This window comes from Toxotes jaculatrix, chromosome 19 (genome assembly GCF_017976425.1).
Source record: "Toxotes jaculatrix isolate fToxJac2 chromosome 19, fToxJac2.pri, whole genome shotgun sequence".
Taxonomy (NCBI): domain Eukaryota; kingdom Metazoa; phylum Chordata; class Actinopteri; family Toxotidae; genus Toxotes; species Toxotes jaculatrix.
In genome coordinates this window covers 738,333-761,132 of record NC_054412.1, presented here as the reverse complement: position 1 = coordinate 761,132, position 22,800 = coordinate 738,333, and the positions used below count along the sequence as shown (strand labels likewise).

Here is a 22,800-nt window from a genome sequence, read left to right as displayed (position 1 = left end):
CCTCATGCTGGTTAAACTCACTTCCTCTGCACAGAACTTGCTATTTGCTCATTTCAGGAGATTTCACAAGATCTGGTGGAGCCACTTTGGGGAAACCCGACCAAAAGGCTCTTTCTGGAGCTCACCATAGTATCTGCCTCCCAGATGTTTGGATTGTCCTCGTTAACCTCTTTATGAATCTGGTTTACCGCTGCGGCCTCTCCTGGGTTAGACCGGCAGAAAGACAGCGAGACAGCTTCCCCTAAACTGGGCCCAAAAGAAGATAAAAAGACAGACAGGAACAGGGGGCCACCTTTTTGTGGTTGTGTCATTTTCCCGCTTGGTGTACTGTATTTTGTTCCAGATGACCTCAGAATAGTCTCTTAAAGGCTGCAGGCGACTCCTCTGCAGTTCAGTCCAAAGCAAATGCTCTGAGAGTTTAATCTGCCAGAGTAGTACGGAGGCAGAGAACGGAAATATTCCGTTCTGTTAATTCACCTCCTGCTTCCAGCTTCTCCTGTTACAGTCGAACACAGATTTCCCACCCACTCATTTACACCTGGATGCAGCCACAGTCGCCTAACGTCAGCTCGCATCACCATCAGGGAACACACTTTCACCAGCTTCAGAGTGAAACATGTTCTCAGGGTGTTCTGTTCACGTTCTGTGACTAACAGCAATGTTCGAGTTTATCTGCGCAGCAGTGCAGTTTCACTTTCTGTTACCCCGGAGACCCGATCACGCTTCCTGTGCACCGCCCGGCCCGGTTCAGCTGTGAAGCTGGCGACATGCAGTTCAGAACCGTCGTGGAAACATTAGATGCACAGATAGATCTTTTTCATTGTCCGTTTCTTGGGTGCGTGTCTGTGCTGTGACGGTGATCTTGCCTCTGTCGTGTCCTCAGAAAGGAAATGCAGAGCTGCTGCTTGTGTCAGTCACTGCGAATGGCCAAGGCAAAAGCAAATCTTCCTCCCACAGAAAATAGCCAGCAGTTACTCCTGGACTGAAACATGGAGTCAGAGGGAGAACGTAAAATTTATCCAGGGTTTGGCTCGAGATTTAGGCTCCTGGTGTCACGTCTCAAATTTGTCATTTTTTTCTCAAATGAATCGTCCACTTCGACCTAACGACGTGTTACCTGTGAGGAGTGTGAGGAACGGTCAGGGAATCGCCACGTTAGGATTCATGTTGTCAGCAGCAGCAGGATCAGAGCGCTGTGCAGAGCCGTTAACTCAGTGCATCAAACAGATGGAATCATTTAACGAAGGCAGCGAGAGCATTGTCTCTCAAACACTGTGTGAATACTCGATCACACAGATTAAACAGCATCAGTTTCAGCTCCTGTCCAGTTGTGAGAGACACAGTGTGTTGGACACAGGAGGCTGTGACTAATGACACTGAAGCTGTGGAGGTGTCCCCCTGCAGATCCAGCCTCCCCGTGCATCCTCCTCCTCCTCCTCCTCCTCCTCCTCTCCTGCAGTTCACTCCTCTCCATCTGTTATGACACAGCTCAATGCGACCGTGCTCCCAGCTCGTCACATTGTTCTGCCTCCGTCTGGAGAGCGCAGCAGCCTCGGAGCCCCTCAGGTCCACACCCTGAACCAGGTCTTGGTTCTGCTGCAGAGCTCAGCGTTGACCAGCAAATGGACGTTTTTGATGTGAACTTTTTTCAGTGCTGACTGGGAACATTTACAGCTCAGGTGTTTGATTCACCAGGACCCTTTTCTCTGCTTTGTGTTTGAAAGGTGTTGTAAATATCTCCGGCTTTTCCTCTGCGGTTTTTGTTCCTGACTGGAAGGAGGAAGCTGCTGTGAGGAGTTAAACCTGAAGACTGAGGTGCGTTCAGCAGATTTCTCCCCTGGACTCTGAGGAGGGAAACAGGATGGACTTCACTTATGTTTGGCTCCTCGCCGCCACGCTGATGTTCCACCAGTATCAAGGTAAATCCATCCGCATTATCTGTCTCTGTAGCTTCAAAGTGTGAATAGAAAGATAAAGAGTTTGCTCCTGGGTGGGCGAGGTGCTGCTTTCTGGAGTTTGGATATAAGTTGCTGCAGACTGAGGCTGAGCGACTGACGTGTGGGGTAACATCTTGTTTTTTGCAGTGCTGAAATTGTTTGAGAGTGCACTCTTTTTACAGTGTAAAGTAATTAATACAGTATATTGATTTATCCATTACCTGAGCTGATTTTTCAGCTTTTAAAATTTTGCTCAAATCAACAATAATTTGAAAATTTGGAAAAGATGTGTGTGTCAGTAAATCTGTCAGTGTGTCTTTTCTGACATTGAAAATGATGAACTGATGGATTCTGGCGCGTCTGTTTCCTCGTACGTTGAGTCTTGAAGAATAATTGATCAGTTTTATTATCCAGTATAAATTTCCATGACAGGTTTATGGGCGATGGTCAGGGTTAATGAATGTGGAGCTACTGATGGCAGCATGAGTCAAAAAGAAGAGAGAACACATCCATAAATGAAAGAGTGTGTTGGATGATAAAAACAGGGCGTAAACAGAGATGTAACTCCTCAGTTTTAGTTTTTGGGTTGTTGTTGTTGTTGTTGATCACCTTCCTCATCAGATGTCAGCTCCTCTCAGTGAGATGGGTGTGTCCGTTTATCTCCAGGGCCAGGATTGGCTCAGGGCAGGAGTGTGTGTGTTTTCACATTTTAATTGGTTAATGAAGTAACTGTTAACTGACTGATCATCTGTTTCCTGTAGCTGACGGCTGTTTTTTGTCCGTCCGAACTGATGATTCATCTTTTATGAACAGGTCTTAGGCGTGAAAGAGAAGAACAGACTCCAGCAGCAGCTTTTTGCTGCTGAGCAGATGGAGTTGCCCGTTCTTCATGGAGGCCTCGCTTCTGCATTCAGGAATGCAGAGCTGGACACCACAGGGATTTTTAGGTCTTATCACATATGGAAAATCTGGAATGCATTTCTGAGATCTTACCTCCGCTCTTTAGCCGTCACTCTTTAGCCGTCAGTCTTTAGCCGTCACTCTTTAGGCTTCAGGTCAGATTGTTATCAAAGCCAATCTGCAGGTATTTTCCTGTTCACAGCTGAAGCTGTGAAGCTTCACAGCTGTGAAGCTCTGAACAGGCTCATGAAGTCCAAACTGTTGCTTCAGTCATTTCCCAGATTCAGAAAAAACTCACAGATTTAAGAGTTTAAAAGATGGACAGGCGTGTCACCTGAGGAGGTGTGTCAGTGCTTAACCTGACCTCGTCACTGTGGTTTACAGAGTCCGGACCAGCCCTGAACCCGCTCACTCCCTCATGCTTCACTGTGTGTGTGCTCATTACTGTCACAGGGAACTTATTATCACCGAGGTGAAAGTTTCGTACGAGCCTGAGGAGGCTGAATTCCTGAGCACGTCACCTCCATCAAGTTAAATAAATATTTTTAGGGCAGAGTCTTTGTTGGTGTAAAAGTCTCAGAGGGAAATGTACGGTCCTGGTCGGCAGGTCTGTCAGCCCTGGATTTCAACTGCATATTTCAGAATATCTGCAGAAACAATGGCAAATGAACCAGTTTTGTAAAACGGAGAGGAAAGAAATGGGAGGAGGACGTCTCTGATGAGAGAAAGGCACAAAAACACCAAACTAATGTTTGTTTCAGAGATAAGCCACAGTCTTTGTGGGATAGTGTTCCATGGACAGATGAAACCTGCAGCAGGAACAGAGAACCCCACCCACAGGAACACATGGTGGCTCAGGCAGCAGGTCCACTTCTCTCTATCTACGCTGTCTCCCCGTTTTTCTTTCCCTGTTGTCTGCACCACTTCTTTGGTTTTAATCTGCGCTGCCTGTTTTGTGTTTGTTGTGTCACAGCCAGACATCTGAAGCCTATTAAGGTTTGCTGCAGAGAACAGCTCTTTTAAATCACAACACCAGAATATGTGTCTATAAGCACCTAGAGACTAAATAAAACCTAATAGCCCATATAACGACAGGAACGGCTGACTGAGGCAGTTAAATACAGCCTCAGACACAATCTGTGTGTCCGTGCCATCGCTTCTTTAATCCCTGTTTAACCAGACCTTCACGACATTTGGTGTCAATAAAGTTTGTCCACGGGGTGGCTCCAGCAGAAAGGCCGTGTACTTCCTTAAATCAAAATGGGTCACCTCCTGGATGAACTCACCTGTCGAGCTGTGGAGCGACAGGTACTCGGCATGTGAAGAGCTTGGAGGGCGGAGTCTTTCTCTGTCATCCATCTGAAACCAGAAACGCCTGCAGACGGCTCTAACTCAGCGTTACAACCAAGGCCATGAGTTAGCATGTCATTAGCGTGCTCTTATTTTGTGGGACTACAGATTATGTTAAGAAAACACTGGATCCACTGTGTGGAAACTGGTCCTTTAATACACTCTGTCCTGGTCTTTATTGGACGTCCCACCAAACTCATTACCCAGGATAATGTTACGTTTGCCAGCCAGTTAGTCCCAACGCTGAGCGTCTGGTCTCCAGAAAGAGTGAAACATATTGTTCAGAAATATTTCTACAACAAGCATCAGACAGAATTATGTTCTCATCCATGTTCTTCCTCATGATACTGCACAGTAATATATGTAATATAACTGTAACCAGCAGCAGTTCAGTACAGGAACACAGCTGCTCGTTGCTTCCACGTCTTCCCCCTGGATCATTGGTGTGATGCTGAACAGTCACAACACGAAGAACCGTTTCCCACACGTTCATCTCAGCTGAGGAAACTGAGGACGTCTAGGACCAGAACCCACATCCCTGAAAAAATCATTTGTAATATTGATGTAATATTTTTTTTATTTTTTATTCTTATTTCTTCTTTTTTTTTTTTTTTTTTGAGCTAGCTTCTTTAGCATAATCCGTCTTTACCACAGAATGAAGAACAACCACTCCATTTTAGGCTCAATTCCAGAAACAGGATTTTATCTTAACTTAAATTTTTCATGAAGCTCATGAAGCCATCAACCCAGATAAAAGCTGTGATTTGTGCCTGTCGTTTATCAGCTGATAAACGACAGGCACAAATCAAAGTGCTGTAATGAGTTTACATTAGCTCCAACCAGGTGTAGTGCAGCTATGATGTTTTATTTCATCTAACCCTACGAGGAGCACTTTAATGGAGTGGTACACACACACACACACACACACACACACACACACAAATACATCACAGTCCGCTGATCCTCTCGAGGATCGTCGCTCATTGGCTGCATCCATCTCGTCTCCCAGCCTCCAGGTTTACGTGGAGCCACATGTTCAAGTCTCCGTCCTGAGAACACTTCAGTCAGAGACCAACTGTCTGTCCTCGTAGTGTCTCATCTGAGGCAAAACTACACATGAAAATGCAAAAATTTACATCGAAGTGTGAAAGTCTGTATTTTTCCTTGATGTCCTGTTTCTGGACTGGTCCAAAAATTGGATTTGGAGATTCTAACCCTGTTACTGGATCGTTATGAAGCTTCATGGCGGGAAAACTGTTCTCTTGAATTATTTCATTCATGCTCACAAGCTACAGTCAAGTTACTGCAACAGCAGGAAGAGAAGTTCCAGGTTAGTTTGGGACTCGAGTCAAATGAGTAGAACTTAACTTGACTTCAGACTCGACACAGTAGGAAAGGACAAACTTTAACTTTCACAAGAAAAGTCGTGATTTCACTTGGACTTTTGGCGTCTGAGCTGAAATAACTGAATATCTCCACGGCCAAAGGTCTATGAAACGCAAACAGGACACAAGCCAAAGAACTCTGAGCCCTGAGTTTCAGAAAAAGCCTTTAAGGACTCCGTATCCTTTGGACCCGTCGTCGTCCTTCACTCCAGAGACCACATTAGCTGCAATTTGCTTTTTGTTTATAAAGCAAAGACGCACGCATTTTTTCCTTCCATGGATTAGAGAATATCCGAAATGACGCCGACAGCAGCCAATCAGAAAGCGTGTTTGGCAGCAGACACACAAATAAAGAATAATGATGGACTTCTTGGGACTTGTCTTTTTTGAATTGGAACTTGACTGGAACTTCAGAGCCAAGACCCGAGACTGACGCACGATGTGCACAGAAATCACTGCTTTGGCCTCCAGTTATCTACAGAGTCCATGACTTCATATTAATATGAGACTCATTACATTTACTCATCTGGCAGAGGACACTCAGGGCTCAGTGTCTTGTCCAAGGACACATGGACAGGATCAGTGACAGTCTGTCTGTCCAGCTCTCCAGACATTAGCCTTTGTCCCTGTGAACATCAGTTTTTCTACAGTTGGGTTGTTGCTTCACTGTGAATGTACGGTTCAGGTGAATGCAGAGCACAGTGAACCGATCTGAGCTACAGTAAATAAGCTGCTTCGGTTTGATGGACTTTGGTTTTGGACGGAGTCAAAGTTTTAGTTTGGTTTGTGCACAAGAATTTTTAAATCCTTACTCTGAGCATGGTGGGAAACGCTTGTTGCTATGGGCCTGAGACGTCCCCTGAGACATTTATAGTTACACAAATAAATATAATTTGACTTGACTGTAAAAATACATATTTGTGGAACAGAAATAAGCCCTTAAAAACCGTGGCTGGGCTGGATGATGGGTCCTTACATCCATCACCTTAACGCCTGTCCTCACCTGCTAACCTCAACCCTAAACCAGGTTCTGAATGTCCTCACTGTGGAGGTCAGACGTGGTTCTCACACTGCAGCAGGTCCACTGGTGGGTAACTGTCCTCAGTGGCTCATCAGGGATTGTTGATGGGGAGGAGAGCCTGTGTTACTCCCATCAGTCCAGTAAGATTTTCCAGCCTGTCTGGGGATTCCAGCCGGAGACATTTGGGCTTCAGAAGCTCCAAATTGGGCTGAGAGTTTACATTGGCTATCACGTTGGCTTCAGCACCTTTATTAGCTCCCAAGACCTTGAGTCCACCAAGGCCAGAACAACAACATGAACACAGACTGTTCTTTAAACGCTCACACGGTTCCACTGTAAGCACCTTTCCATAGGTTCATATGTTCACTGATGAGTGTGAAATAGCTGTTATGTTACTGAATCTGTGTTTTTGGAAGCTTGTACCTGCAGAGTGACTCATACCGGTCCAAACAGCCAGCTCACGGATTAGCAGCTGATCCGCCTGTATATTGTCAGATATTGTCAAACCCTGTGGTGCCGGGCAGACGCTCTCATAACAGGGCAAGAAATTAAACTTTGGCTTGGCAGCCTCGGAACCACGCAGGACCCTGAACAGGAGCTTTGCATCTTGACTTTCCCCCAGTTTTTTTTTTTTCTGGACCCGCAGATGCAAACTATCACAGATATTTGCATGAATACTTGCACATGGACACAGAGTGTGTAAACCTATGGCTCACGAGCGCAGACACACAAATACCTGCAGCCAAAGAGCAGAAAACACTCAGTGAAGTTATTAGAAAAGGAAGCAGTGTCCACATGACTGCTCAGAGGACTGAGCGGGTGCCAGAAACAGGCGGGAACATGATGTAGGAAAAAGCTGTATGTTTACATCTATAAAGTACGATTCATTGCCTTTAGCACGGAAACAATAAACTGCCAACTTTCATCTCACAGGCTGATGCCACAGAGAGAAGGAGGCCGGCTCATATCCAGGGTTTGGGATTTGACCTGCACGTAAAATGGATAATGGTAGCGTCATGGCGACCGATGCACCGAAGGGAAACGGCTCTTTGAAATGGCGACTGAAATGAATAACAGGGGTGTGAGATGTGCTGAGGCCCTCTGTGCTTCGACCCACAGCTGTTCTCCATTAACCAGCGAGAGCCGTGTGCAGAAGGGCCTCAGTGTCCGAGCGTCTTCTCCGTCCTCCAGCCTTTTGCACGTTTAACAGAGGAATGTGGTTGGTGCAGTTTTCCAGGAGCAGCGTGGTCCGACCTCACTGTGCCCATCTAACTTGAAACAGGCTGAATCTGCTTCGTGTCCTCTGCTGCGTTCCTCGGGTGCCGGCACACGCAGGGTTCAATGAGGTCATGTGACACTGGACTGGAGTCAAACTGCAGACACACGTTTTTCATTTGGGAAATAATTTGTTCAGTAAATCTTTGCTGCATGTTGTGACTCGAGAGGTGCAGGTGATGAAAGCAGCTGCTTCGTGTGCTGATTGTGGTCTACGCAGAGGTTTCTTTCACAATGTCAGTTTTACTTATAATGTGATTTCAGTGGCTTAAGATTCTCCCAAATACTGAATGCAGCTGAAAAACTGAAAAAACTGAAATGAAAAGACGTATTAGCTGATGACTGATGAGGAGCTGAGTGGTGGGGGGACCGGGTCAGACTGTTTCACTAAGCAGGTGCCAGGTGATGCCAGGAAGTTACAGGTCACAGCCAGGAAATAGTCCAGCACATAACGCTCTGTGACGTTTGACTCAACAGATGAGAAATCAGGTGTTTATCAGTGTTTTGTTAACTTTGAACCATCAAAACAGTTCATGTGGGAATTTTCTCACCTGCCACTTCTATGGTTAAGGTTCAGTTAAGGTTCAGTTAAGGTTTGGCTAAGGTTAGGGTAAGGTTTGGCTAAGGTTTGGCTAAGGTTAGGGTAAGGTTTGGCTAAGGTTTGGCTAAGGTTTGGCTAAGGTTAGGGTAAGGTTTGGCTAAGGTTAGGGTAAGGTTTGGCTAAGGTTTGGCTAAGGTTTGGCTACGGTTTGGCTAAGGTTTGGCTAAGGTTAGGGTAAGGTTTGGCTAAGGTTTGGCTAAGGTTTGGCTACGGTTTGGCCAAGGTTTGGCTAAGGTTAGGGTAAGAGGCTGGGATGTGGCCCATCAGTGTCGGCCTGGCTCTGTCTTGTGTGCGTAATGTTTCTGGAGGACACGTGACGCCCGTGGATAAGAGGCGTGACGTCTCTGTGCCAAATGGATTAAAACCTGCAGCGTTCTCTTGAGCATCAGGACAAAACACCTCAGTTCGACGGAGTTTGACTCGGCAGAGTCGACACTGAGCGAGCTGGTGGTTATTTTCTGTGTTTGTGCTGCAGATCAGGAGGCAGAGAGACGTCCTGCTCTGAAACCTCACAGTTCGTTTTCCAGTCTGGAGAATTTAACTTCAAACTGATCTAAAATGTATTGGTAATACACCGATCACACAGGAGCTGCGGCTCATTGATCAGACCTCAGCTCTGAGTTTATTGAGTCTCACGGTTTTTTCACTGAGGTGAAAATGAATGCGTGTCTTCCTCCTCTCCTGCTGCGTGACTATGATCTGACTGGGTGATGGAGATAAACATTAAACCACAGCAGAAGAAGAATTGGCTGTTTTTGGTGTTTGAGGCCGTTCTTCACGTTCACTGCAGTGTCCACTGACGTTGGACTCGGAGAGCTGGGACATGAGCCTTCTGGACAAATAACAGCGTCTTTGGAGACTTTACATGAATAACAACCTCAAATATTTGATTCTCTGGGACACAGCAACATAAAGAACAGAGCTGTGCCATTTATGGTGAGCAGAGGTGTTATTTTGTGCCTATGTGTAAATCGTGTAAATCCTTCTTTAGACGCCCAAACGTTCCCCTGTGTTCACTGAGAGCAGGATCAAAGCCTGTCTGTGGGCTCTGTGGGCTTTATGGGTCCTGTGTGTGTGTGTGTGTGTGTGTGTGTGTGTGTGTGTGTGTTATTGTGCAACATTTCTGCTCATGCTGTGGTTGTTGTTGTGCAGTCGAGTGGGAAAAGGCTGAGAGAGGAAAAGAGGGGTCACACACACCGAGTGTGTCCCTCGGTGTGTGTGTCCCTCGGTGTGTGTGTCCCTCTGTGTGTGGGTGTGTCTGCGTCTGTAACACAAGCAGATCATGTTTTTTATCCACATAAAGAGGAAAAGTTGTTTGTTTGGAAAGTTGATCCTGAACGTGTCAGTAAAACGTTCAGGATCAACCTGCATCCACCCGCAGCAGCTCCAGAATCATTAAACTGGTTCTGGTTCTGTTCACACAACGACCATGAGTCTCGATCAAATCTGCTCACGCTTCCTGACCTCTGACCTCTGACCTCTCATCAACCAACTGCTCAGATTTTTACCAGAGAACAGCTCTATGAGGCCGCTAACATTAGCAAGCTAACACGCTGATGATTAGCAGCAGAATGAAATGGACAATAATTAATACTAAACTACAAACTGAAGATGAGCTTCTAACCCTCCTCCTCCTCCTCCTGTGCTTTCCAGCCTCCACCTTCTCTGTTACAAGCCCTACAGCAGAGGAGGGCCCCCAGGCGCAGCTCCCCCACGCGGCCCACCGGCGAGAGAAACGCTGCTCCTGCGAGAACCAGAAAGACAAGGAGTGCATTTTTTTCTGCCACATTGGCATCGTCTGGGTCAACACCCCGAGGTGAGTTTGCCGCCAGCAGGAGAAGAACATTAAACATTCGAAGGGTTTGTTTCCACAGTGAGGGAACACTGGAGCGTTGTGATCAGTTTCACAGAGTTCAAATGTGATAACAAAACCAAACAGAGATAAGAAGCGATTAATAATCCGTCCGAAAGCTCAGAGGGAGGCATGTGATCCCTGCTGCAGAGGCTGGGAGGCTTCTGAGGAGACTTCACTCACAGCAGCTCCGAAGCTGAGATAAACCCGCGTCGCTTCATCAGCTCAGTGGTTTCAGAGGAGAAAGTGATGTTTCAGCTGTTCCTGAGCCGAGCGACGTCCTCCTCATCCAGCTTCAGCTTTCAGCTTTCTTTGTTTGAACCCTGGCTTCATGGCAGGAATGTCTCCTGTAAAATACATCAGGAACATGTGTATGTATGTGTATGTCCACATACATTATGTATGTAAGACACAGAACAGATGAAATCACACACCGGACACCACACACGTTGCTCTCTGTTCCACATAAACACCATGAACAGTTTTAACCCATAAATCAAACCATGTAGCAGTGATGAGTGATGGATCAGCTCAAACACGACTCCACAGATCTGAAACCGGAAATTCAGAATGTTCTGGACTTTAGCAAGATGAGGAAAGACGTTATGTCTAAATTTAGCTGCTTCACGCTGCAGAGTCCACGTCAGGACTGCACATGTAAACCTGACCCGTTTCCGTGATCCTCAGAGGATTCTGGTTCTGTCCTGTCTGTCTCAGCAGCTGCAGGTTAAACTGGGCTGAGTACCAGTTTAAATTTAAACCATGTTGGTTCAAACTGTGAGACGAATACGTTCATCTCAGTATCGTTCCATCAGCTCAGAAACCTTAGTTTTCATCTCCTGGTCCGACTCTTCGTATTTTTAAGTGGCCTGGCCTCAAACAGGAAGCAGGCACACAATTGGTGGCAGTTAACTTCATTTTAGTTCAGTATGCACAAGCAATGAGTTAACAGTTAGATGTGGTGGAGCAAATAAGAAAGCGCACCTTTCCTACTGAAGGGTAATTTCTGCCATGTGTCCTCTTACTGTTTCTAAATAGCCTGTTTTAACCCTTTAACACAAACCCAGCGAGGCGACCACAGAGAGTCAGAAAGCTCTGCGGTCGGACCCTGATGTGCCCACGAGCGCTTAACTCCTCACAGCCTGCTGCCGTTCCAGAGTCTACGACAGCTCCACAGTGAATGGCTGAACTCAGTCCTGTTCAGAATGAACCGTTAAAACACGTACATACAAACAGCGTCAGTGGAAATGATCTTTGTTTCAGCTGTAAATTGAATTTTGTTGTTTATCTCTTCAATAATTCATCCAGTCCCCGTATGTGACCCAGCTTTAACTAATTTAACTAACCTGTGTGAATCCTTCTCACTGCCTCGGAGCACACTGGACCGGACGTTTTTCAAGTCACATTCGAAATTAATTAACTTTAGGGAGAAGAAGCGAGTGAAACCAAAATAGCTTCCAGAGATGATCCAAAAACAGCTCCTGCAGCGGTGGGACCCTCTCACTAAGTCTCAGACTGTTAGTTTAGTCTAAACATAGCAGCGTGGTAAAATGTAATCTTCCTGCCTTCATCATAAAGAGGTTTTAAACAGCGGTGGCTGTGACTGGCTCTGCCGCTGTGGGCGACAGGGAGTTCCTGGCTGCTGCTTTCTTCTGCACATCCTGCTAAAAATACCCGTTTGATTTAAATATGTAATCTAGTTAACGTGTGCCTGACGCGGTGACTCTGATGATATTCTTTATTTTTCTTCAACGGAATCAACGGATCCTAAGTTTAGACTCAAACCAGCACCGAACGTCTCCTGTTAGCAGGTCCTGACTCCTCTGTCAGGACACACACACACACACGTCGACCAGCAGCTGATTATCCAGCAGAAAACTGGGACTGTTACTCTGGACTTTAAGAGTAAATGCTATTTTTAAATTCAGCTGTTTATTCACACACAGATCTGTTTTAAAAATATTCCCTGAATTCAGTGAGAAGTCACAGATGGATGTTTCCAACCATCCAGAAAGGCTGCGATCCAAAGTAAAGACAAGCTAATGGACAACAGCAAACCTCACCTTCAGTGAACTCACACACATACAGTTTATATAACATCTGCCATTTGTGGGACACAATAACTTCCAGCCATACAACATAAAACATTTTTTTTTTTGGCATGAACATCCTTTAAGTGAGAGCCAGACTCTGACTGAGTTACATTATGTCTCAATACTGTGAACCAGCCTCTGTGATCCTAATGTCAGAGTCTGAATCAGATCAGAGGATCGGATCAATCAGGCAAATAAAACGTGTCCCACACAGAAGAAAAACATACACGCAGCAAAAATCTGCACATCTGTCTGTATCCAGATGTGTTAGAAAACTTCAGGACTGAGCCGAGCTGAAGGGGTTTGTCTCTTCAGTCTCCTCTTCAGGTGAAGTTCCTGCTCGGTTGGCTTCAGGTCTGGTGGTTGACTCGTCCAGTGTAAAACCCTTCGTCCTTTGTTGTGTCTGTGTTTCGGGTCTTTGTCCTGATGTAGCTTGCCCCTGCCACTCACCATCATGAGTTAAGTCATCAGTAAAGGTCAGTGAGCCCGTTCCAGAGGCAGCCATGACACCGGCTCCTCCGAGCTTCACAGATGAGCCTGTATGTTTTTCATCATGAGCAGATTCGTTCCATTGCTTTGGTAGAGATTAATCTTGGTCTCATCAGTCCATAAAACTCTTCCAGAACTTCTGCATCTCATCTTTGTGAATTCCTCTCTGGCTCTTACAGCTGATGAGTGCTCTGCATCTCATGGTAAGACCTCCATGTTTCTGCCGTCGGCGTGTTCTTCGAGCTGTGGTCGTCGTCTGTAGCTCAGCGCATCTGTAGTTCCAGACCGTCGTATTGGTTACGATCAATGTTTGTCCAATGGCTCTGATCGATTTTCCCATAATGGCCTGGTGTTCACAGGTGAAACCCAAAGCTAAAACCCAGAGCAGACATTCAGGTCTGTGTGATGTTTAAACACCTGGGCAACAACAAGAAACACCTTCAGCTTCGAACAGAAGGTGATGATACGTATCAGCGCAGATGAACTGTTAAAGTTTACGTTTTCACGTAACCTGGAACCCAGAATAAAACTCAGCTCTGAATAAAGGTGAGAAGAGCAGAAGAGTTGAGCGGGAATCTGCCGCAGCGGAGCCATAACTCATCGAGCTGCGGTTCAATACTTCAGGTCACTTGGATTTATTCACCCCTTTAACTAAAGGGAGGAACTCACAGGCCCTTTGACACATACAGTGAGTAAAGACTTGAAGTGGAAGTGAAGCCAGGAAGGAAAAAAGATGAGACCAGAGTTTAGCAGCAGCAATGAGCAGTCAGAAGCTGGAGAGAGCTGAGGGATGCTGGGAGATGAAAGGGTTACAACAGGCCACAAAGTGGAGACGGGACCCAGATGTGTCACCATCTGATTAAAACAAGAGAAAGACACAAAGCCTTTCAGCACTGTGGAAGCAGAGAGTGTAGTTTTATTTTAAGGTGGACTCTTGTTTTGGCATGCTGCTGTTAAACCTCTGGCGTCTGCTGGCACTTCTCCCTGTGGCCTTGTTAACTCCACCATTACTCCAGCGGTCGGTTCCCCTCTAACCCGCGGCCGTCATGGTGGTCACACTGGCACCGGACGGATCAGCAGCAGGATGATTCACTGCAGCCACGAGCTCTGAAAGACTGAAAACCGCTGACGGTCACAGGAAATGACTGTGACCTTCATCAGTGTGACAGGAAGCAGTGAGAGTCTGTGACTGACAGACAGGGTCCACTGACGTCTTACTGCACTGAGGACTCTGTCCTCTCTTTAGACTGATGAGGTCTCAGGGAAACGTTCCCGACAAGACGAGGGTAAAAGCTCTTTCTTTGCTGTCACTGAACACAGACTCTCTGTCTCGCAGCCACGTGGTTCCTTATGGATTCGGATCGGTGCGACTCAGGAGGGAGCTCAGCCGCTGCCTCTGCACGGATACACGGGACGCCGGGTGTATCAGCTTCTGCTCTGTCCGGACACAAACACAGTGAGGACACGCACACATGAATTAACACACACACTCGCTCTTATGACACTTCTAACGTTTTATCTCTCAAATGTTGTTGTTTTTTTCCTCAGAGGGGAAAATGCTGTGGTGAAGAGGAAGACCGACAAACAACTGAAGAGATACAGAGCTGCATTCTGGGAAAAAAGGAGCCGACATGCACTCAAGCACCAGACCTGAGGGAGAGGAGTCCAGTCGGCAGTATCACCTGCTCTTCTGAGAGGAAGTCCATCATGTATCAGAAATAACAAACATGGACCCTTTTGTTCGTCCGACTGCCCTCATGGCGGTTTGGACCTGTACAGTGTGTTAATGTAAATGTAACGATGGTGAAATATTAGGTAGGAAAACTGACAAGCTCATCCTTTCAACATTTGGCTGATGTCTGGATCCAAAGCAGCACAAGCAGGAGTTCAGAGTCCTGCTCAGACACTTCAACTTTCAGGGAGGTGAAGGAGTTGAACCCGTGACCTTTCAGTTACCTGATGATCTCAGCTGATTTGTAGCACTGAGGGATGGGAAAACTTTCAGAGGTTAAGTTACACAGCCTTGGGGGAAAAGGCACAGAAATTTACAGCGCTTCGCTGTTTAAATTCTAAATTCTTCCTGTGAATAGTTGGCCAACCTTAAGCTCTGGTGCTGTGGCCTGAAAACCTCACATCTCCAAAATTGAGAGAGGGCTGTGAAAAAGCATCATGAAAAATAACTAAAAGGAATTTTTTCATATAACTTTATCTTATTATGCCTTTTTTTCTTGAAACAGTACAACTTTATTTGTAAAATCGAATGTATTTTTTCCATAGCAGGCCTCTACACTCTGTCATCATCCTCCAGGTTTGACTTCCTGACAAAGAACAAGCTGTTCTGAACGCTGTGTACGATTGTTTCAGCAGTTAATAAACAAAACATACTGTTAACATACTTTAACATTTTATAAAGACAGGAACACACAGGAAACAGGAAATGATACATGTCACATGAGGCTATCACCACATAAACGCTTCAGAGAGACGTCAGAACATTTTCCTTAAGATTTAACAGCTATTTTTGTTTTCCAAGATTCTTTCCGTTTCACCTCCATCCATTAATTTGATTTGTTTCTTTTAGCTGGGAGCTGCTCCTCCGTTTCCTCTGTGCATTCTGGGAGAAAAGACTCCGTCAAACGCACATTCAAAAATCCGAGCGTGTTTAGTCTGGATAGTTTCTGCTTTGACTGCACTTTGTTCTTTATCCCTCCACATGAAAGGAGGGATAAAACCAGTCAAACCAACATGATGAGGCTTTGCTTTGTCAGTCATTACGTCAAACTTCAGTTGGAGTTGTGAGGTTTTCATGTAACATCAGTGCTGTGGTTCAGATCTGTGTGTCACAGCAGTGTGATAGAACATCACACAGAGCCGGTGTGGGTTGTTAGCTGTTAGCACCTGTGCATGTTCCTCCCACCTGTTGAAGTATCCGTGATGACGACACAAAGAGAGGGAGGACTGTTGAACACGTGTACTGTACACTGACGTGTACTCACAGTGAATAATCCTCTTCCACACACTGAAATCCTCTGTGCAGCATTCAGGGCCATCGCCACCGTGTCCTCAGTATCATACCTCAGTCTGGCAGTAAGAGCAGGGGCTGGCCGCTCGGTGACCTGACCCTCGGAAGGTGAAGGGAACTGCTGACACCGGAGGAGCTGTGAGATGAAAAGGAGCCATATAACCAGCCTGCAGGACGTACAGCCCCTTTACAGCCGCTGTAAAACCGCTGGGCTCCCTCTCACTTTCAGAGTAACACGATAGAATCTGCAGTTTCTTCAGGAACAAAGGAAAAGTTGTGTCAGAAGAAGAAGGAGCAGAGAGCGTAGGAGGCGCTCCACAGCATCAGCTAACAGGCTGTGACGTTCACACTCAGCACACGCTGATTCTTAATGTCAGCTTCTTACATCGTGAACTGCAGTTTAGCAGTTTGTTTACACTGTTTATTTATCCTCACAGTTTATTGATGTGTGCACTACATGCCAGTATTTACAGTATCGACTGTTTCCCTGAACGCTGACAAATTCCTGATATTAAAAACTAAAAAAATTAAAAACATTTTAAGAAAGAAAAACAGTTAAAAGGGAAATGAAGTAATTCAGCTCTTCAATAACTGTTTATACTTCAGCACATTATAGCACAACTATCCTGTTCTTCTCCTGCAGCTCACAATAACTCAAACATAACCTGACGCTGGATTGGTCTCCACAGGGAGGTCAGAGGTCACAGTGAGGTCACAGGGATTCAGTGTTGCAGGATAAAGTCAGGAAAGTCAATAAACCCACGCTGCTTGAAAAACGGCCTCTGCTGACTGGGTTATTTTTAACCCGGAGCTCAGAGTCACTCAGTAAAGTTAGCACACGTTTTGATTTCATTCATGCTGTTTTTTTTTTTTACACTGCACCCACACAACGATGAACTTCAACAAAGGCTGTAGTCAGAGCTCCTCGTGCTCCGACAGACGAGGGAAGAGGTTTAAATTGGCACCAAGCGAAACATTCAAAGAGTTTTGTTCTGAAGTGAAACAGGAAAACGTGTTTGATTACACACACAGGAGCGTGTCTCCACACACAGACCAACAATGATGGATGCCACGTCATTAAAAACACATCTTTCTGTTTTTTCCTCCCAGAGTGCAGCAGGTGACGCTCCGTCCTGGATGACTTAGAAACAACATTTCAGATGTGTAATATTTCATCATAAAGCCACAGGTTCATTGGAACAGAACAGAACTCCCCCTGTGAATTAGCCTTTCCAAATGTATAGCATCCGATATGTAGATTATTTTATTGCAGGATATTTATTTTGTTAAAGATTTTTAATTACACAAACTCATTAAAAACCACGGCTGAATTCTGCATCCTGTGTGATTTTCAAACTTCAAACATGAAATGAAAAGTGATTTTTTTCCTAATGACTCATCCAACAGAAACTTCTCTGACGCTGATGAATTACTGGCTCACATAAATCCTTCCTCAGAGGACTCAGAGTCACACAGAGAGAAAGACTGTGTTTCACTGAGAAAGCTGATGTGGAAACGACAGAGGCGTAGCTGATTCATTTCCTAGCTAATACTGGGTCAGCTGGGTCACTGGTTAACTTTGGATGCTGTTTGTGAGCACGTTGTTTGTTTGATGATGTTTTTTTATCATAAGGTTCGTTTTGCTTCAGCTGTGAGAAACAGTTTCCACGGGCAGAGGGAAGGAGGCAGACACCTGCTGTCTGATGCTGAGAACATGAAGTTCTCCATGTTTCTGTTTCAGTTAAGATCTCAGTGAATTCATCGGTTACTTAATCTGAGGTTAGTTGTTCAATTTATTATTTACATTTTGTTTTTCTCTATCAAAAATGTCCCAACATTCCCTGGTGTCCAAGCCGTTTAATGTGATAGTAAACGGAACCATCTGTTGGTCTGAGAAACATCTGGAGGTGTCACTTCGCTTTAGGAAACTGTGACAAGTATTTTTCACTTTTTTCTGACCAAACGATTCACAGATGAATCCAGAAAATAACAAGAAGATTAATGGACAATGAAATGAGTCATTAGTTGCAGAACTATTAAGTCACTTGCAAATAAAAGCAGCGTCTTCAGGATCTTGTCCTCAGTTGGGTTGAGATGGACATGTTGATGGACATGTTGATGGACCTGTGACCCTCAGGTAATGGTCTGGCTGGTGGACACTGTTGTAGTGATAATAGTCCCCTTACCTCGACACAGAGGTCGGTCAGCGTCTGAATGAGCCACTCTCAGGTTTGTTGTCCACATGTTGCAAAGCTCAGACCGATGCTATAAAACAACAACAACAACATCTGTTTGTGTTGAAATTTGAAATGCAAACGTCAAATGTAACCACATATTGTTCTGCCAGCTCCAAATTTTCTCCAGATTCATAAAGTCGGATGAATTACTCATCAGACAACGAGCTGTTTGGTGTCGGTTCAAGAAGAAAGAATCTTCTGGAACAACTGGCTGCCATGTTGTGGACAACAGAGCCTGCTGTGTCAACATGAAATAAAACAGCAGTCATAGTTACAGATGCATGAAGTTTGATTGAGTGAGTATAAAGGCAGGAAACACTAAAGGTGGTGATAGTGCAGTTTGGTCAAATCAAATCTATAATCAATAAATCATCATATCAAATAGATGACTGACATTTACAGACTATTTCTGTCTGTGGTGCAGCACAGAACGCTGGGCCCCGGGCTTCAGACGCCTCGTCAGGCTCGCCCAGACTGCTGCAGCATGGAAGCAGAATAATCAGACTGAAAACACAGGATTAGATGGTGAGCACCTGAAGTCCTCACCATCAGCACCATCACTGCAGGGTGGACTAAACCATGAGCACCTCTCAGAGGCTGGTATTAGTCACCAAAGTGCCCTTAAGCAAGGCACTGAACCCTCAGATTTGAGGAAACAAAGTTCATGTTTGGTTTCAGGATACGTATGAATGAGGACAGAGGTCTTCGTGTTCAGTCACTATCAGCTGGTTTTCATCCTGACTGTTTTGCAGTGCAGCAGCAGAATGATCTGATTGTTTTATAACACCGCCACCTGGCGGAGAAGCTGCATCACAACGTGAATTCACTTCTCCGAGGTGCAGGGTCAGGCACTGGATCCAGATGTCCCCCCTCTGGACTTGCGGACTGAGCCCTGGTGGACTTTAGTTGTATGTAGAGTGAAGTCTTCACTGTCTTTACATCAGGTCTGTTCCTCGTGTGTTTCCATGGAGACAAAGTGAAATTTCTGACCCTGTGACTCGTTTCAAAGTGTTTTTATGAATGAAAGTGTTGATAATAGCAACTCGTGCACAGCGATCTGGTCTGAATGCACTGTAAAATGCTCCCTTTAAATAAGCTGCCAAAAACAGCGTTACACTAGATCAGCATGAAACCTAAAGTCTAAAATTACAGGCTACTTATTATTTATTAATTTAAAAGTTTTACATGCCTATTAACTTCAGCGGAGCCACAGGTAAACACTGATAATTCTGCTGTTGTCCACCTCTATTGAGAAAAGGTATCAAATCTTGGTCTAACAATTCATTGTGTTGTGTTTCCTCTGGTATCCACAGAAAACGACAACTGTAACTGTGTGTTTGTGTAACTGTTTTCCACAGAGTTCTGCCGGAGGGCTTGGAGCTCAGAGAGCCCGGTGCTCAGGGAGCCCGGTGCTCAGGGAGCCCGGTGCTCCGAGAGCCCGGAGCTCAAGGAGCCCGGTGCTCCGGGAGCCCGGTGCTCCGGGAGCCCGGTGCTCAGTCCACCGAGCAGCATCACGCAGATATCAGCCTGCTGACTGCAACAGCCACGTAACACTGAACATATCAAAGGGAGGCGGGACTAAAGTGTGACGCTTCTTTCCGCGCTGTCACTCAGACACCGCCGGAGCGAACTTCACCCTGTGACCTGTAGATGGCGCACAACGGCGCGTCTACGTTCCTTTGCCGCCGTTGTTGTACATCCGGATCACGGACTCATCTGTTTCCGGTCTGAAAAGGTCCCGTTAAACACGACGTAAAGCAGCCGTATGCTGGTGGCGTTTGTTTGCTGTGCTTCTGGATCTTCGCGGCTACAGACGGGGCTCGGATGTACGGTTAGTCCGGGTCTCTCCGGACTGGATCGGCAGAAACGGTTAGCATGGTGAAGTGTGTCGTCTCGGGGTGTCCGAACCGCATGGTGAACGCTAACCGGGGGGTCCTACACCGACCACCGAAGCGGTTCTTCAGCTTCCCGAATGATCCCGCCCGGGTCAAGGTACGGACTTTAGAGACTAGCCGGAGCTGAGGGACTGTTAGCGGGGTGTGTGATTTACGAAGTGCCCGGTGTTTTAGCCCGGCCTCGCTCAGGGAGGGGGCTGTGCGGGGTTTGACCGGAGGTGGGGCGGTTAGTTAGGCCAGACCACTGTGGAAATCCTCATAGTTTAACACTGCCGGTGAAACTGGATTAAAACAGGTTGTAGTCTGAACGCCATTTTTCTAACAGGTGTAGCTCCGTGTGTCCTGGTGTTAGACATCGTTAGTTCACATTTAAAAAGTAGGAGTTTGGTGAATGGGTTTATCTGGTGCTGGTAATCCAGCTGAGCCTCAGTAACCCCGGTGACTCTGTTCAGGTGTGGCTGGCAGCGCTGAGGGAGACAGACAAGCAGGACTCCACCGACCAGCATCTCATCTGTGAGGACCACTTCCTGCCGGAGGACATCTCCACCAGTGGGGTGAACAGTGATGCCATTCCCATCATGCCCCCTTACCTGGATGGGCCACTGGGTATGATCAGCCCCTGGGGAGCCGAGTCCTCTGAGGAGGAGGAGGAGCAGCAGCAGCGGGTCTCCAGAGGCTGTGACGATGATGAAGATGATGGTCCTGCTGCACCACAACCTCCTGCACCAGCTCCGCCACAGCAGGTGGGTGTGTGTCACCTGTGGAGAGAACACTGTGTGAACATGCTGTCTTGAAGTGTCTCAGTGTTTGTAATGAGTGTGATATAAACCACAGGGTCCAGGTGGAGGTTTGGAGAATCCTGCAGAGACTGAGAAGAGCAGGTAACAAATATCTCTGCTCCTCGGTTTCATGTTTCATGTTAGACTGGAAAAGGTCTCACAGTTTGTTTGTTTGTTAAATGAAATGTGTTTTATTTGGCTGTTTTGCAGTGGTGGTGCTGGGACGTCTGAGGTGAGCAAACAGCCGATACCGACCAAGAGAGTGTCCAGACACGGTGAGTGCAGCTTTTATCTTTTACTGAGTGTTTGCTTACGTTAGACAAAACAAAGCATTCGACGATGTCATCATGAATTTAAATGTAAATCTAGAGCAAAATGTAATGACAGTAATTATTACACGCAGCTGGATTTTGGTCATGAATGTTGTCATTGTGTTCAGACGTGTCTCTGGGGATGCTGACTCGGGGTTTCCTGGAGCTGCTGCTAGCAGCTCCGGACGGCTCTCTGGACCTGAGGCAGGTCGCCACAAGCCTGCAGACCCGCAAGCGGCGAGTCTACGACATCACCAACGTCCTGGACGGCATCAGCCTCATCCAGAAGGAATCGGCCAACAGGATCAAGTGGACGTGAGTAATGAGAGGAGAGGATGTCTCGGGCTGTCGCTCTGAGTGTCTCTGACTCGGACTCTCTGACTGCAGGGGGAAGAGTCCGATCTCCAACTTCCTGTGGAAGGACCAGCAGAGGTTTCAGAGAGAGCTGGAGAACCTGAAGCTGGTGGAGGACACGTTGGACGGCCTCATCAAAAGCTGTGCTCAGCAGCTCTTTGACATGACGGACGACGTGGAAAACTCTGCATATCCTTTCACACCAGACTGAGGTCAGAGGTCAGCAGCAGCAGCTTATCAGAGAAACTCAGATGTTCGTCCTCCTGAAGGACGCAGAGCTGTTCCCAGGCCCGATGAGGCTGAAATGGATTCATGGTCTCCTGCCTGTGAGACATAGAAGTGTGCAGCAAATAAACAACATAAATTTTCCAGAGAAAACTTTTTTACTTAAAGACATGTTAATCCTCTGTGTTTAATAAGTTTATAAGCCAGTGGCTGCAGGAAAATACATCACAAAGATTTAAACCTGCACAATGTAAAGTTACACGATTTAAACAAACTTTAAACAAGACAAAACACAACAACTGCAGTTTTTGTCTTCCTGGATTTTCCCGGTGGATTTATGTTGAACAGCATCAGAGGAGAAGAACACGTTGAAAACAATGATGTGAATAATGTGAATTTGTTGTAAATTCGTCCATAAGGAAGCAGCAGGTTTTCTTTAACCTGGGTTTACGTTGGCGTACGTGACCCACGAGGACATCAGGCGGCTCAGGGTTCTCCAGGAGCAGAAGGTGGTCGTGGTCAAAGCTCCGGAGGAAACCAAGCTGGAGATTCCTGCTCCCAAAGAGGTGAAAGGACACAGAGCTCAGCTGCAGCAGGCCTCAGAAATCCACTTTAACTTACTGTGAACATGAGAAGATATGAAATGTTGATCAGCTGCTTTGTATAAACACAGTTAACAGGCACATACACACAGATTGATCCAGAGGTTTTCATCTAAACTGTGATTAGAATCTGAGAGTTAACGTTTTGATAAGTGATTAATAGTGAATCATTTTTCCGGAACATTCTCTGCCTGCAGCTTCACAGTGTGAGGATGAGCTGCTTTTCTTTGAGTCACATCTTTAGAAATCTTCAGCTTTTTCACTGTTTCTCGTACAAAATAAGGAAAGAAAACAGGAAACAGGATTTTTCATTATTTTCTGACACTTTATCAAAAGATGAATCAGAGAAAATAACCTCTGTGTGTGTGTGTGTGTGTGTGGACGCAGGACAGCATCCAGATCCATCTGAAAGCAGGGAGGGGTCCCATCATGGTGCTGACCTGTGAGGTGGGGTCAGGAGACGCTGTGACCT

General features: G+C 46.1%; 2 protein-coding genes across 2 annotated transcripts in view; both read left to right on the top strand.

The window, feature by feature from the left end:
* Positions 1-1,816: 1,816 nt before the first annotated feature.
* On the top strand, positions 1,817-15,203 carry si:ch211-202p1.5 (uncharacterized protein LOC103909337 homolog). Its single transcript, XM_041065169.1, has 4 exons — positions 1,817-1,919; positions 10,123-10,285; positions 14,240-14,359; positions 14,452-15,203. The coding sequence occupies exons 1-4, from the start codon at positions 1,862-1,864 to the stop codon at positions 14,555-14,557; spliced, it is 447 nt and encodes a 148-aa protein (XP_040921103.1). The 5' UTR covers positions 1,817-1,861; the 3' UTR covers positions 14,558-15,203.
* Positions 15,204-19,875: 4,672 nt separating this feature from the next.
* Positions 19,876-22,800, top strand: part of e2f6 (E2F transcription factor 6) — a 3,843-nt gene continuing 918 nt past the window's right edge. Inside the window, exons 1-8 of the mRNA XM_041065168.1 lie at positions 19,876-20,154; positions 20,510-20,800; positions 20,892-20,938; positions 21,047-21,111; positions 21,276-21,462; positions 21,535-21,690; positions 22,178-22,292; positions 22,716-22,800. The exon at positions 22,716-22,800 is cut by the window's right edge and continues 84 nt beyond it. Coding sequence (XP_040921102.1) covers positions 20,038-20,154; positions 20,510-20,800; positions 20,892-20,938; positions 21,047-21,111; positions 21,276-21,462; positions 21,535-21,690; positions 22,178-22,292; positions 22,716-22,800 — 1,063 coding nt within the window. The 5' untranslated portion in view covers positions 19,876-20,037. The remainder of the gene's footprint in view (positions 20,155-20,509; positions 20,801-20,891; positions 20,939-21,046; positions 21,112-21,275; positions 21,463-21,534; positions 21,691-22,177; positions 22,293-22,715) is intronic.